The sequence below is a fragment of the Nilaparvata lugens genome, chromosome 2 (genome assembly GCF_014356525.2).
Source record: "Nilaparvata lugens isolate BPH chromosome 2, ASM1435652v1, whole genome shotgun sequence".
Lineage (NCBI taxonomy): Eukaryota > Metazoa > Arthropoda > Insecta > Hemiptera > Delphacidae > Nilaparvata > Nilaparvata lugens.
The window spans coordinates 50,017,832-50,035,194 of record NC_052505.1 but is presented as its reverse complement, the minus strand read 5'-3'; the positions used below and the strand labels follow the sequence as shown (position 1 = coordinate 50,035,194).

At 34.8% G+C, this 17,363-nt stretch overlaps 2 protein-coding genes across 2 annotated transcripts in view; one reads left to right on the top strand and one right to left on the bottom strand.

Moving 5' to 3' along the window:
- Positions 1 to 3,768: 3,768 nt before the first annotated feature.
- Positions 3,769 to 17,363, bottom strand: part of LOC111049663 (tubulin epsilon chain) — a 47,851-nt gene continuing 34,256 nt past the window's right edge. The window contains exons 9-10 of the mRNA XM_022335796.2: positions 5,448 to 5,622; positions 3,769 to 4,152 (exon numbers count right to left, since the gene is read on the bottom strand). Coding sequence (XP_022191488.1) covers positions 4,012 to 4,152; positions 5,448 to 5,622 — 316 coding nt within the window. The 3' untranslated portion in view covers positions 3,769 to 4,011. The remainder of the gene's footprint in view (positions 4,153 to 5,447; positions 5,623 to 17,363) is intronic.
- Positions 5,530 to 17,363, top strand: part of LOC111049658 (Bardet-Biedl syndrome 4 protein) — a 69,089-nt gene continuing 57,255 nt past the window's right edge. The window contains exon 1 of the mRNA XM_039421422.1: positions 5,530 to 5,649. The gene's annotated coding sequence lies outside the window, so the exon portion shown is untranslated. The remainder of the gene's footprint in view (positions 5,650 to 17,363) is intronic.

Here is a 17,363-nt window from a genome sequence, read left to right as displayed (position 1 = left end):
GAAATTACTTTGCAGTTAGGTATTTTCATTTTCAAAAGGTCATTAACATAAATCAAAAAGAGCTATTTTTTTCAAGAACACCCCTGAAATACCATCAACACCTGTTGCTGCATTGTTTTTCAAAGATTTTATCACATCAAGTATTTCAGTGCTGTTAGTTAGGTTGAAAAAAATGCTGTTATTAGGACTGGGGGATAATGAGCAGGTATTTCAATATTATGGATATCATCCAAGATTTGACTCGCATATTTTTCACCAATTCTTGTGAAATGATCAATCAAAATATCTGGATCAATATTTGGCTGTACGTGTTTTTTATCTATATCAAGCATTTCATTAATACAATCCCATGTCTTTCTAGAGTTGTTTTTGCTATTTTCCAGTTTCAGCTTGAAATAATCTGATTTAGCCTTTTTTATTGTATTATTTAATACATTTCAATACACTATATAATCCTCTTTCAATTTTATATTAAAAGGTTGTTTACTGAGTTTCCTATACATATTGTCTCTCTTTCTTATAGATTCAACTAAACTCTTAGTAATCCATTTTTCAACGGTTTCATTTTGTGGGGAATTTTGACAATAAAAGAATGCTTCTCGATATAGTAAATCAACCTGCTGATGAATGTGTCAACCAGGGAATCAATATCATCAGCACCGCTGTAAATATCTTCCCATGTTTCATTCTCTAGATCGGAAATGATACTGGACAAATTCATTTTAGTGACATTACTTAAATGACTGGGTTTTTTCTTTGCTTGGCTTTATTTATATGTAGAGAAGTAGAATAATGGTCGGTTACGGATGTTTTTAGTATTGCACCAACTCACCATCATTGACAGTATCTTGTTTTAAAAATACATTATCTATACAATTATGTAATCTTGTGGGTTTATTTATGTAGGATTTATACCCATTTAAATTCATAACACTTAGATATTCATTTGTGAGATTGGTATTATCTAAAATATTCAAGTTCATATCACCAATGATTACAACATTACGTTTATTTTTTAGAGATTTCAAATGATTATCCAGACTAGTTATGAAGTTATTTATAGATAATGAAGGAGAACGGTACAAAGCGATCACTGTGAGGTCATAACCATCAATATTGCAACTGATACTCAGAGGATTCACATTATCAATCATAAGTTCCTTTAAATTAAAAACTACCGATTCATGTATAAAAATACACAGACCATCACTATTTGAGAATTTAGATACAGCATTAACATTAGTATAGCCTGGTAAATTAAAATCAAATTCAAAATCGTCACAAATCCAAGTTTCAGTTAAAACGATTAAGTCAAATTTTATTTGGCTATTATTTAGATAATAAACGAATTGATCTAAATTTTTCCTAATACTTCTAATGTTCATATGAATTATATTTATACAGTTATTACTATCTTGCAGAGAAAAACTAAAAAAATCATTAACTTCAAGTGTTTCATAAATGTCCTCAGACAAATCATGATCCTGAATCGGCATAGTAAATCAATAACCAACATTAACCAGATGACAAATCAATGTTTGCTATCATCTAGATCAGTGGTCGCCAAACTGATGAGCCTGTGAGCTAGAATAGCATTTATAAATCTTCTAGTGAGCTACCAACGAATATTAGAATAAAGAAAGTATCTTTTATCGCCTATAAAGATATATTTCTAGTGTTGAAAAGTACAACACTAGTCTCTTAGCAAAAAGTACAACAAAAGTTGAAATGTACATTTCAATGGGAGCAGTGGAACTCTTTTTGGCGATCAAGTATTTTCTTGACGTTGTAGCCGCCATTCTGATGCAGTTGTCCAAGAAATGTTCATAAGTCAGTCTGCTCCTATATCGATTTTGTATGAATTTCATACTTGAAAAAGATGATTCACACAAGTAGGTAGAGCTGAGCATAGCTTTCAACCTCAATGCAACTTGAATAATAATTGGATATTTTTCTTTGGGGACTTCAGGCCAAATATTTCCAGTTGTAGAAAGTAATCTGAGAGACAAGATCATTTTAAAAATCCACAAATTCCATTTCAACTGAAGCCTGATCTCCACCAAAATGTTTTACAACACAAGCTGCAAAATCTTCTGCATCGATCTCTACAAAAGGAGAGTTGACGAATTGTACCATATTCGATATGCTTTTAAAATCTTGAAATCGTTGATCAAACTGTTGTCTCAAGTCTGAATTGTAACTTATTCTTGGTTATGCTGGGGTGCTTTGAAGAATTTTTCTCGTCATTGATTTTCTTCAGACTGGAAAAGTGTTTATATTCAAACTGGACGACATTCTTTTCCCACATCACAAGCTCCTTGGAAAACGATTTTACAGTTCAAATCATTCCACCGATGTCCTTATCTTTCCTTGAAACTGCAAATTTAAATCATTCAACTTCTCAGTTATATATGTGAGAAATTCAAAATTTTGTAGCCATGTTTCTCAATGCATGGTTGACAACCCAAGCATTTCTGTGAGCTACCAAAAACCACCCCACGAGCTACCGGTAGCTCGCGATCGACTGTTTGGCGACCACTGATCTAGATGGTTTCAAGGTCCATTGCACTTCTTACCGGTATCGGCTTCCTACCTTCTTCCTTCCTCACGAAAATTTTCCGTCTCTAACTCAAACGAACTGATAGCCTTTCTGAATCGCTAGTTTTTGCGTTTCCCTGAACAATTCCATTGTAGAGGGGGCCAGATGCTGATAAGCACACACTCGACCATCAGCAAAAGATCGATTCACCATCTTAGTTGAAATACCTGGACCTCCAACATCGCGGCTCGCAGCCTGTTTGAGGTGGTTCAACCAGTCTTCTTTATCTTGTCTGCGGACGAATTTGAAAACAATGGGCTTGATCTGATCCTTTCCCCTTGATGGTAATCTGTGCGCGGCACTGAGACCCTTCGAATCAATTGGATTCTTGATAGCAGATGATATTTTATTGAAAACTTCAAACATCGATTCATTATTTGTTTCTGGAACGCCGGTAACAATTACATTCTCTCTACGAGTATAACCTTGCATATCGGACAGTTCACTTTTCAACTTCAAATTTTCATTTTTCAACGAGTTAACGTCTTTCTTCAAAGATTTAATTTCCTCCTTGCAACTAACAAGTTCGTTTTTAAACGAATCGAACTCATCAGAAATCAATTCTATAGAGACTTTCATAGAATAAAAATCCTCTTTGAAAGTAGGAGACAGTTCAGCACATATAATTTCTCTCACGACATTAGAAATAGCCTGTAAATCCAATTGAGAAAGCGATTGTCTGTTACCAGCAACCGTTGCCCTAGAGCCATCCTCGCCGGCAGTAGACAATGACTGCACTGTTGACGCAGCAGTAGACGATGACTGTACTGCCGCTGACGCAGCGATAGCCGACGATGCGCCCGCCCCTGTTTTACAAGTTATGCACTTCCACTTGGCCTTATTTTCAATGGACATTTTTCGAAAATTAGACTCTTTCATTAATTGACACAAAAAATGGCATTTTGTGTTACACGAGTTACATGTTGAAAAGTCCTGTTTAGGAGCATCCGTATCACACTTCAAACACAACATAATTAACCGGTGAACTAAAATATATCGTAACAACAAAGGGAGCACACAAACAATCGATGCTTACTCCACGACGACTCGAGGCGAACTGACTCAATAATTTAATTTACTGTAGTAAAAAACTTGGATAATTGATTTACGGCACCAGCTGGAACTTTGTAGAAAATAGTAGGAGCGAAAGAAATTGTATATCAGAATGATTATTATTGTTATCAATACTTTATTGGTACACTTACACATAAATAATAATAATAGTCACCTTAACTATCTATGGCTAGGTTAAAATTCAAACATCTACAATGGCAACTATCTGACATATGAAAAACATTCAAAGTTTACAATGATTAAAAAAGTACATTTATAAAAATTAGGCATTTTTGACATGAAGAAACAAACATTATTAGAATATGGCATCGAAACAGGTAATAAATCAAAATGGGAAGTTACACCAGCTTGATTCTAGGTATGTCCACTTTTTTGCAAGCAATCACATATTTATCTAAAGTCTCCATCAAACTATTACGAGCCAAATCGAAATCCTGTGCTTCAAATCCATCAGTCTTCAAATAATGGTGTGTATGAGCCTAAAACAAACAAGAATTCTTTTTTTTAATCTGACAAAGTGGACCAAACCCGTAAAGCTCAAAGCTACGCCTATTCTGCTAAACTTTGCCATCGCCTCACCTAGTACCATTGTAAAAAAAGCTTAAACGCTGCTACCTCAATCAGATTTACCTGTTCGTTGTTTAGCTCAAAGCAGTAGTAAAATTCATTAGTCTAGTGTGCAAAAGCATTCTTTCTAAATTTCAGGACTACTATACCGTAAGTAACTGACCCAAAGTTCAAGATCAAATTTGAAAAAAATAAACAAATAATATGACGAGTATGTGAAAGTCTATCTTTAAAATTTCAGGACTTGTAAATCGTTATTGGCTTGAAGACAACACACACAGAACGATCTGTGATTTGCGATCAGAGCGATCTTACGTATCTGTATCTAAATCCTCCTAAAACATCTCTGATCGCAGATCGAACTCTGTTACTAGAGTAGTGGAACTCCACCGAAAATCCGGGTACTTTTATATCCTTAAAACTTCATCTCACATAGCCTTACAATCCTACCACTTCAACCTTTGCCTCATCACATTCCCCCAAAACACATACCGTACTATATCATTTTACTTATTTTCTATGATTCTAATTCCATTGCTCTAGTTTTGAGCCGAACTTAATAAATCATCATTTTTATTCATTTGAAGATTCATTTCATATTTTCCACTTTTCTCTCACTTCTGTTCATTCAAACTATTTCATCACTTCATCAAATATGCTTCGTTATTTGCATATAGTTCCTCAATTAGCTATAATTTATGTTAATTAAAATTAATGTGTTGTTATTTTCTTGCTTGTCATGATTTAGTGTGTTAGCCATAGGTGTTGAAAGACCTGGCAATGTTGAATGTATCAAATAAATGTGTGTCCAGGCCCTAAGTAACTGACTCCAGGTTCAAATAGTTCAATTACACAATTATATGTATGATCATAAAAATGTTGTATGTGATAATGTATGGTCATAAAAATTTTGTATGTGATCATGTATGATCATTAATATTTGTTTGCTTATCAAGTATGATTTTTGAAGTATGTCAAGCATTTGACAATCTTATCATTGATATTAAATAGAATCAAACCGTTGATAAAAGTTGGTAACATATCTATGATCGTATATAATATAACTTTGTAACGGGGCCCTAAGATGCCCTTTAAACTATCAGCATTACTTATAAAATTTATAACAAAACTTCAAATTCATTCAATAGAGAATAACAGAAAAGCTTCCCATTCAACGAATGCTGACAGTTGAAAGTGAATGGCTTACTTTTCTGTTGTAGAGCTTGTCGAAGTGCTGGCGCGTTTCGCTGAACAGAGTTGACACAGACGTGGAGTTGGTGAGGCAGAGCAGGGAGCGGGGGGCATCAACCGGGGGCACTGAGCACAAGCCGGTCTTCACTCCATTCCTGTTCCATGCCACCAATTTGCTCTTCTTCAAGAATCTACAAACATCCATGAGAGTCTACTTAGTGAGTATTATCAGCCAGGATCAGAGCCAGAGCAGAGGAATTAGCTATGCTTTTCTATAATGTTTAAGGTCACGATGATCTTGATCACATTGATTTTTTAAAAATTATATTTGTATTTGTAAATTTTCAACATTATGAGGTTGTATTCGTTTAAAGCTAACTTTAAACCGCAGCTGTTAACTGTTATGTCTAGTTCTTACAATAAATTCCAGTACATGTTCTATAGTTTATGCAAGTCTTACATTGCAGCATTGCTCTTATGGAGTACAATGCTGCCAGATTTCACAGAAGCTAGAAAGCATGTGAGCTAAGGCCCGCCGCAAAGTAGACCCACGCTAATCCACGCCACTCCAACCCATGCCGTGGGAAGTTTTGTAAAAGCATTGCTAGCAATGGCGCGCCCCGCGCCACAAACTGCACAGTTGTACAAAAGCCGGTTAAATTTTAATCCTGATTAATTCCAGTAGAACCAATCAGATAAGCTATCTTTTTGAGATGGTCTTCTGTGATTTGGTTCACGTGACTTGAATCAGGATTAAAATTTAACATGCTTTTGTGAGAGAAATTTTTGCATTCCTCTGCGAATTAATCTCAATCCACTGTGATTAGATAGAAACTTTCTGTATGAACTATGAATATTTATTATAATTTCTTCTTTCGTAATAATTTCTTTATGCTTTTGTAGGTACTCTAGAGCGGAGCTGTGTTGTTGGTAGTCTCTAGTCACTGATGTTGTGTTGTTGGTAGTATTTACTTTTTAACATTACAGGAGTAAATAACACAAGTCGAACAAAATGTATCTTTAAATGGTTTGGTTTTTGGAATAAAGATATCATCTGAACAAGTAAATTTTGTAAATTCTATCTATTAATACCAAATATCGGGGCACCGAGCTTTGCTCGTTATTTATTCATTGATAAACAGATTTATTTCATTGATAATCATTTCTTTAAAATGATTGGGGAAGTACTAACAGGCACAGCCCAAAACTGTTACTTACCCGAATTTTGATTTATTCACTACGAAAAATATATTTCGTCTGTGATTTATTCACAGACGAAATCATCATCTGTTTTTCCAAGGATGAATTATCCTTTTCATGTCCTTCAGGGAGTTTTCTCAGGGATGAGACCTAGTGCAATCGAATTTTGATATCATAAACCTAATATATTCCGAATTTCGTGAAAATCGTTAGAGCCGTTTCCGAGATCCGTTGAACATAGATATACATAAATTGCTCGCTATTATAATAGGATAACAACTTATAGTCCAGTCAAATGGTCGTTTTTCAGGAAACAGCCCCGAAATAATTTTTTCCGATGGTTCTATATATATTTTGGGGCGCTGAATTCTAATCTGAAATTTGCTGACACACCAGAAGGCGACTTCACCCCAAAATTTTGGATTTTTTCAAGTTTTCCATTTAATCCCGAGAACTTTGAATTTTTCGAGAAAAAGCATTCTCCATATAATATTAAAGATAATAAATTTCCAATGAATTGAGTGGTCGCGCAGGACTACTTTTTGGATGTTATATCTGAAGTGTTCCACAAGATACGCAACTTTGAATGTGCGAGAAATTTGTGATATTTTCCCCATTCTCACAGTCTCGCATATGCAACGTTGCGTATCTTGTGGAACACTTCAGATGCAAAATCCAAAAAGTGGTCGAGGTTGTGATGAATTTTCTCCTCTTTTCACTCCCATGAAATATACTTCTGTTTTCAATACCGTTCAAAAGTTACAGCCAACTGAATGATGATCTTTATTTTCTCATTTTTCTTGCGATTTTACTGTTATTAAAGAGTCTCTAAAATTAGTACAATGCATGATAGAAACTTGCGATTGGTCTCAAATGAGAGAAAATTTCATACTCTATAAGCTGAGTTGCCCTAAATTGATCTTGCATTACTGTTTATATCGAAAAACTGTCAAAACTGTGAAAATGAGAAAAATATCGCATATTTCTTGCAACAGCAAGGAAACTCAAACACAGGACCATTAAAAATTAAAATGAAGCAAAGGAAATCAGAATAATAGTGGATGATGAAGTTATAATCCATTTTTGTCAAAGATTTACCTTCAAACTCATAGGCTTAAAATTACTAAAATTCCTGCATACAAAATATTATCAATTGTGCTTATGCTTTATATTGAGTTACACTTAGCAAAATATAGCATTGTAAAGGTGGGAAAAATTAAGTACATTAGGATATCTCTATTCAATACCTTGATTTTTTAATCATAATTCAAAATGTTGACATAAAATATACAAAAAATCATGCCCCCCCCAAAAATGTTGATGGCGCAAATTGCGCCATGCCCCCCCCCTTGTGGGCACCCCTGGCTGTTATGTCTAGTTCTTACAATAAATTCCAGTACATGTTCTATAGTTTATGCAAGTCTTACATTGCAGCATTGCTCTTATGGAGTACAATGCCCCCCCCCCCTTGTGGGCACCCCTGGCTGTTATGTCTAGTTCTTACAATAAATTCCAGTACATGTTCTATAGTTTATGCAAGTCTTACATTGCAGCATTGCTCTTATGGAGTACAATGCTGCCAGATTTCACAGAAGCTAGAAAGCATGTGAGCTAAGGCCCGCCGCAAAGTAGACCCACGCTAATCCACGCCACTCCAACCCATGCCGTGGGAAGTTTTGTAAAAGCATTGCTAGCAATGGCGCGCCCCGCGCCGCAAACTGCACCCAGGACACAGCCGAGAACATTAATTTCACGAACTACAACTAGCTCATGCGCCATCAACTACTCTGCTCGCTTTGTCTAGTCAGTCTGGTTCAAGTCTTTCTAAAGGCAATCAGCTGCTTTGTTAATCAGTCTATTTCAGAGATGGATACGGAAAAGGCGCATGCTCACAGCTGTACAAGTAGTTCTGTGAACAGTAGACCTCGCGCAGTTATAAACCACAGCCTCCTCTTATACTGTTCATCAGAGTAAATACTGTCTGTATGTCGTGTCGGCGAGATATCGGTGTGAAAACGGCTAATGGCTGTTGGGGTTGGTGTATCAAAAATGCTAACATCAAAAGCTAATCTCCTTCAAGACATACTGGCAACAGGACAGCCCAAGTTCAAAGCAGAGAAAGTTCGAGAGACAATACTGTGTTATTTTAGCTATTAATTTTTTTTCAATTTCAATTTCAATTTATTATTAAAAACACACAAAACAAGACAAAACAAAATTACAAAGAATTACGAAACAAATAAAACACAATGAAATGTTACAAATATAAAAAACCATGGGCTTTGTGTCTGGGTGTGTTGGAGAAGAGAAAAAAAGAGAGGAAGATACCTAGCCAACTATGGTTTCCCATGTAATAGGCAGGCAAAGAAGAGAAGAGAAGTAATGAGGAAAAAAGGGAAGGGAGAAATGGGGGGAAGGAAGAAAACAGAGGAATAGGTACACAAAATAAAGGTAAGCGAGTCCACTGAAAAATGAAAAAACTAATGAAAAAACAATGCTGGAGCAGAAATCTCGAGTCATATATCTAAATGGAAGAAGAAATTACTGTACGTCCAGTTTTTTATATCCAGTTTAATTTTTCCGCTGATCTTATTGTCCATGAGAAAGTGATTTGGAATGAGATTTATTATTTTAGTACCTATGTAAATTAACTGCCTCCTTATACATTCAATATTAGTGTTATAGGTTACATATTTGTTAGCAGTGGCCCTTAGATTATAATAATTAAGAGTAGAGTTTATTTTGAGAGGAAAATCGGATCTATATTTTATTAAGTACTCAATTACGGTTTTTATGTATGATTGACGTATAGTCATGACCTCAAAATCACTAAAAACCATATCCGTTTGATAGAGCCTGGGTTTGCTTAATATAGTTTTAATTATCAGTTTTTGTGCTACAAATAATTCAGCAATATGACAGTTGAAACAGCCTCCCCAAACAACTATTCCATACTGCAGAATTGACTTGACTAGAGCATGATACATCATTTTCAGGTGGTTCTTATTAAGAATTCTGTTAACTTGGTAAAATTTAAAAGATAAATAGCTAATTTTTCTACATATGTATTTAATATGAACATCCCATTTAAGGTTTTCATCAATTATAATTCCCAAATACTTAGTATTATTGACTTTTTTAATGTTGGGACAATCACAATTACCCAAGTTTAAATTGCACTGAGAATGGAGTCTCAAATCTTGATTCTCGTTAGGCTGCCCTACTCTATTTGCAGAGAAAGTTATGTAATTAGTTTTTTCAATATTTAAACTTAAGGTATTCTTATCTAATCACTTCTTAATTAAAAGCATATTATTTTCAGCTATGGTATGAACTTCATTCCATGAATTACCGTGAAAAATAGCTGCAGTATCATCTGCAAAGGATATCACAGTTGAGTTTAGAAGTCTTAAATTTAAAAAGTCATTTACATGGAGTATGAAAAGGATGGGAAGAAGTACAGTACCATGAGGAAGACCATAAGAAGTTGAGTTAGTTACACTAGATTGATCATTTATGGTTAGGGACTGGGTTCTATTACTCAGATAGCTTTTGAACAATTTAAGCGAGACTCCTCTGAAACCATACGACTCCAGTTTATTGAACAAAGTATTATGAGGTATTGTATCAAAAGCTTTGCGTATATCCAGGAAGACCGCAATAGTTTTCTTATTGGAGTTTTTTTTATCAGATAAAGTATTGATGAATTTTATTAGAGCGTCAGATGTACTTTTACCATTTTGGAATCCGAATTGGTTCTTGTTGATTATTTTGTTAAGATTCAAGAAAGAAACAACTCTTGACTTTATTAGTTTCTCCATTATTTTAGCAAGGTTGCTGATAAGACTAATCGGTCTATAATTACAGGGATTAGTCGGGTCACCTTGTTTGAATAGAGGTTTTATTTTGGCTGATTTGAGGTGCTCGGGAAAATATCCCTCCTCAAAGCATCTATTAAAAATGAAAGCGAGAGGTTGAGATATAAAATTGGCTATTTTCTTCAGCGTAATATTACCTAGACTATCAATACCAGGACTGCAGTTGTTCTTTGGATTTTTAATAGTTGCCTCAACTTCAATTGGGCACGTTGGTCTCATAAAAAATGTGTTATCGATCTGTATTGCAGGAAATCGATCACCAGTATTATCAGGGATATTGATAGTTTGAGCTTGTAATTTACCCACATTTGTGAAATCAAGTGAGCATCAAGTTCAGTACTCTTGTCCTTGATACTGACCTCACCTATAACTTCGTTAATGCACTTCCACAACTTCATGCTGTTGTTATTACAATTTTCAATTTTCCCTTTATAGTAGACTTCCTTTGCATGATTTATGATCTTATTCAATCCATTACGATAAGCCTTATATTCATTATTTAAGATATTGTTATTAGGATCTCTTCTGAGTCTAGAATGCATTTTGTCCCGCGTGATTATTGATCTTATGATGCCTTCAGATATCCATGGCTTCAGGGGACGAAGTCTGTTAGGTATCTCTTTTACCTTCTTGCATTGATTGATGAGACTGGTCAAACGATCGTCAAATTTATCCATAATAGTGTCAATGCTTCCATTCACGGTATAGATCTCTTCCCAATCTTCATTCCTTATGCGTTCCAATGATAGTTCCATGATAGTTGGTTCTAGTTAATGTGTTTATCAATACGTTTCTCTTATCCTTATTGATAGGAACCTTCACCAAGTTCAGTACAACCGCGTAGTGGTCAGTTATGGTTGTCCTAAATATAGCTCCTTTAATGGACTTAGAATGGTTGCCTGAATTTTTATAAAAAATGTGGTCAATGCGAGAGTTTGTTGTGGTTGTTACTCTGGTATCACCAGTTATGTAAGACTTATAGCCATTACTATTGAAAATATGCAGATAATCTTGAACAGGAAAACTAGTTGAATGTGTATTTATATTCATGTCTCCCGCCACACATACATTTATTCCATTAGGAATTTTACTGACTTCATTACTCAGACTATTAAGAAAATTATCAATATTTCGATTACTTGGTGATCTATAAACCCCAATCACCTTCACAATAAAATCATCAATTCTTAAGTCAGCACTAACTACATTGGCATCAGTAATATCGAGTGAAACTTCATTGAATCTTATATAATCTTTTATGTACATGCATAATCCATCACATTTATTCTGTTTAGTGTACTTATTTATTGCCGTATATCTAGGAATGTTGAAAATGAACAGCATATCTGCAGTCAACCAGGTCTCCGTTAATATTATAATGTGAATATCAGTTTTCAATTCATTGAGGCAGCAAATAAACTGATCGAAATTAGCATTCAAACTACGTATATTCATAGACATAATATTGAAACACTCAGCATCTTTATTTCTGTCCTCGTGAAAGTGATAGTTCAAATAATCGTCGATTACATCTGTTTCATTTTCTGTTTCTAAAATATTCAGAACTTCTTCAGTGTCACTCATAACTTATATCATCAGGTCCACTTCTCTTTTCCTTGTTCCATTTAACAAGCCCCTCACTATCTATGAATTTAAGTTTCTTAATTAGTTTGTCCACAGCATCATCTACTAGACTGGTTGTTAAATACCTGAAAGTCTCAGTGTGTCTAGGCAAAGCAACAATCGCATGGGGCATGCTGTTATAGATTTCATTCTCCTTGTACTTAATTCTGATTAGAATAACATTTTTATGAGTTAGCCCTTGTGCTTCGTGGATTGTGTCAAGTGCAACATCCTCTCTCCACTTTATAGTATCACCCACCATAAGTTTTTCCTCTTGGGTGATTGTTAATATCAAAGTGTCGGGTTGTATCAGATGGTATTCCCCATTTCTGTAAGTAGGCAGAATTGAGATAGCTCTTTCATTAAGCGTCGTAATATTTTCATAGACAATGGAAAGGACAAAACAAACATCAATAGGACATCTACGAGTTACCGTTTGTTTTGTAGAAGGTTCGCAGAATTCTGAAATTTTATGCCATCTTGTGGCATAATTACTTCTCTCAATATAGGGTATTTGGTTTGCGTCACCAACTACAATTATTTCTGAGGCCTTACTCAAGTTAGCAATAAAACCGATGTAACCCGCATGCATAAGTAGAGCTTCATCAATAAAAACTCTATCGTATGTTTTATTCTGATTATGATTTATTATATATGAGCCAACTGTCCTGTAATCAAGCTTAAGACGATTACAATGTTTTCGACCATACCTTTCAATGACAGTTTCACGGATTGCTTTAATACCTGCCCGTGTTTGAGTGAGTACTGGATCCTTGCCAGGCTCATGATGCGAGAGACTATTAAGTAAGATTCACCACAGTCGGGAACACCGTCATACCATTTTATTTTGGAAAGTTTACACTCATGAAGAGTTACTCTATTTATAGTTTTTATTAATTCGCTATTCAGCATAAGTGTAGTATTACGCGTGACTAAAACATATCGTTATTTAGTAGAGAATTTTAAAGTATCCTCTTGAAATTCTACGTAACTTTCACCCTGCTCCAAGCAATATCCCATTCGGTATTCAGAGTTTGTTTTGAATAGGAATCTTTTCAAATTATTATCATAGATGTTCATATTGTTATTCAGGACGCTTATTAGTTCATCACCTGATATTGACATGTTTCTATGCGTGACCCTAAGAAGAATATTTTTATATATTTTAGCATTTTCGTTATCAGTGTTTTGAAGTAGGGACCGTAATTCAATCATAGAGTTTATGAATGCTTCACGTTTATTATTACCTTCAAAGAATCCCACAGGGTACTCAACTCCCGGACTATCAGATAGCTTAGGTATATTAAGAAAATTAATTTCACAATAACCTCGATAATAAAAAATAAACTTCAAATCTCTAGCTCCTATGACAGTACTCAAGAGTTCAGTGGCAGGAATATCAAAATAAGTTTCACCCAGATTGTTAAAAGAATCAATTCCTATAATCAAAGGGTAATTGAATTTACTCCAATCATTTATTCTATTCAAAAGATCAATAAGTACCCCATTTTCACCATCATTTAATATGAAAATAGGAATGTTTTTATCAGAAAACGAAACTCTTATACAATTAGAATCCCGTAACACATTCAGGTGATTCCATTCTTCAAGAGAGAAATATTTTTTATTGCTAAGCAGAGCAATTTGCTAAGCTTCAATTGCTAAGCAGAACCTTTGGATGTTTTAATAATAATTACTATTTTTGTAAAAGATATCATAACATCAACCCTCTCACCAAAATTATAAACCAGACTTATCTTACTTTTATCAGTATTAGTTGTTACGTAGAAACTATCAATTTTGTTAAGTCTTCTTTTTCTTTTTTTTTGTGTAGTTGAGAAGTTGATATTGTGGTAATTATTCATATTGAATGAAAAAGACTAAGAAATTGTCAAAAAACCACTGATTTATTGATAATTAGAAAGACCGGTTTCGGTTATTACACCATTGTCAATCTCTGATAAACTAAAACTAAATACAAGAGCAGCAGAATTTATACTAGTAGGCGAGTACTGCTATTGGTCGAGGGCATGAACGCCTGCCATTGGCCTAGCTAGACAGTCTCCTCCCACTCAACGGTGTGACAAAATGGCGGCTTAAGCAGCAGAATCGCCATGATAATAAAATTTACTTTCAGTACAAAATAAGAACCAAGAAAACAAGTGTGAAAGTTAATAAAACAAATATGTATATGGGAAAACTATTGACTAATGTATGCTTACAATTTTATGATAAAACTAAATTCGTAGTGTTGTATTGGTTGAAATGAATCTGGTCATTTAAACTATACTGGGAATTTTCCTTAATTACTCTTGTTATTTCTAAAGCCTCTAGAATATTCAAAGATCTGCCTTTATTATTAACATGCAGAAACTCAACATTCTCCTTAACTGTGAACTTGTGATTATTTGTTATCAAATGTTCTGCAAAGTTAGATTCCCCATTTTGTTTATTCCAATCTCTGATGTGTTCTTTAATTCTACTTTTGAAACTTCTACCAGTCTGACCCACATAACAAACATTACAATCATCACATTTAAGTTTGTACACCCCGCTTTTATCCCAAATATCAATTTTGTCTTTACTCCAGCTAAATAGACTATTTAAAATCGGTTTGGTATTGAAAGCAACATTAAATCCATTCCTCTTCAATTCCCTACCTATCTTATCAGATACAAGGCCTAAATATGGGATTGTTATCCAAGTCTTCTCCTCACAGTTTGAGCCTACAAAGCTAGAATTGATTGAAATTTGTCTATTAATTTTACTCAATAATCTGTCCACCATACTTTCTTCATACCCATTTGTGACAGATATCTGTTTAATTTTAGTGATCTCAATATCAAAATGATGATGGCTCATAGGTATTGTTAGTGCTCTATAGACCATGCTATTGAAAGCAGCAAGTTTGTGAAAAATAGGATGACAAGAATGAAGAGGAATGATAACATCAGTATGGGTTGGTTTTCTGAAAACAGAAAACTTGTGAAAACCAGTGCTATGATCTATTCTTAAATCTAGAAAATTCAATACACAATCCTGTTCTACCTCTACAGTGAATTTTATACTCTGATGTAATCCATTCAGATAGGAAAGAAAATTGTCTAATTGTCTGTTACTTCCTTTCCATAAGCAAATAATATCATCAACATATCGAAACCAGTAAACAATTTTATCTTTGAAATGACTTTTTTCGATGATTCTACTTTCTAACTTATCCATAAATAATTCAGCTAGGAGTGGTGAGAGGGTGACCCCATTGCCAACCCCTCTCTTTGTTCAAAAAATTTACTGTTAAATTTGAAATAATTATGCTGAATGCATAACTTCATCAATCCTATCAGTTCTTCTCTGAGTGTATGATCATTTATAGAGGCTTTCATTATTTCCTCAGCTCTTTCAAGACTTTCTCCCACCGGAATGTTAGTGAATAAATTAGTAACATCAAATGACACAAGTTTATAAGATGATAGAACAGGAATATGCTTTATATTGTTGACCAACTCCAATGAATTTTTAATACTAAACTTTGGTTGAAAACCTGTTAATGACTGAAAGGTGCTATTCAGTTTGTGAGCTAATTTAGAGCAGGGGGAATTAAAAAAAGATACCAAAAGGCAGTACTTTTCATTCTGCCAGATGAGGAACTTCTACCACTCCAGATCTGTGCTTTGTTTCATGTAATAGGGAAGGTAGACCTTTGCATGTGACAAGATAAGTTGAATCAAGATTCCCTAGAAGTCAACATAGTATGGTGGTCTTAGAGATTGGCATGAGGTTGCCATGTGTTCAAAATCCTGAACTCCCAAGGTGGAATCTCCGTAAGGCAGTTTGGGCAAAGTTTACTGAAGAAGTGGAAAAAACAGTATCCAGAATCCCTATTAACATACCAAACTATGAACGGTTCAGTAGACTGCTTTTCATGGCTGCAAAGAGATCTATCCCAAGAGGCCATAGAAAGAATTATGTCCCATGTTGGAATGCGGAATGTGATGGTTTACTAGCTGAATATAGAGTTTCACCAACTGATGAGCTTGCCAATAGCCTGATAAAAAATTTGGATGAAGGAAGACGCAATCGTTGGATGGAAGCCATGCAGAGTCTTGATTTCACTCACTCCAGCAGAAAATCATGGAGCTTACTCCGAAAGCTGAATGGGAACACAAGATCCATAAAAAGAGTGGATGTGACTCCTGATCAAATAGCTGACATCTTCCAGGAAAATGGTAATATAGATGTGCCCCCAAAGCTGAAAGCTCAAATGGAGCGGAAACTACAGAAGGAGTTGAAAAACTGCATGCAACAATCCTTTTTGGCTGAGTTGGTAAGTTCTGAAGAGATTACAGCTGCCATTAAAAAGATGAAAGGCAATAGAGCACCAGGTGTTGATGGAGTTCTGCCTGAGTTTATCAAGAATTTGGGACCAAAAGCTATAACGTGGCTCTCAAAGTATTTTTCTGAAGTAATGGTTAGAGCCGAGCTCCCCAAATCCTGGAGACAAACAAAGGTCGTAGCAGTATTGAAGCCAGGAAAAGATCAAAGAGACCCAAAAAGCTATAGACCAATAGCCCTGTTGTCAGTTGTGTACAAACTTTTGAACGAGTTCTCTTGTATATTTTCATCCACACTGATACACCAACTATTTATTTGATCAGATCATGCTTACACAAGATTTAATTATCATAAATATAACGCTTTCCGGAATTTAGCGCGAGAAAACCAGAAGACATCTAGGCGCCCAGACAAGCTGTTATAAGTTCTTTGCATCCTATTTAATAGTGCATAAAAATTGCATTATTGCATTCAATGAGGCATGCAATTTATAGTCTACACAGCTGCTAATTTTTTACCAAGTTACATTGAGATATTGGATTGCATGCGTAATGGCATGCGATTTATAATCCACTCGACAGCTGATTTATGATGAATAATTCTCTAGTCTGATTTTTATTCTAATATTGGCGTATGAAGGAGGCTCCTTTTTCCTTTTATATTATCCTTGAAATGCAAAATTTCCAAAAACCTTATATATACGTCGACGCGCAATTTAAAAAGGAGCATACCTGTCAAATTTCATGAAAATCTATTACCGCATTTCGCCGTAAATGCGCAACATATAAACATTTAAACAACAAGAGAAATGCCAAACCGTCGACTTGAATCTTAGACCTCACTTCGCTCGGTCAAATATTCTCAACCAATGTACTAGAATAAAATATTCTAGGTACATT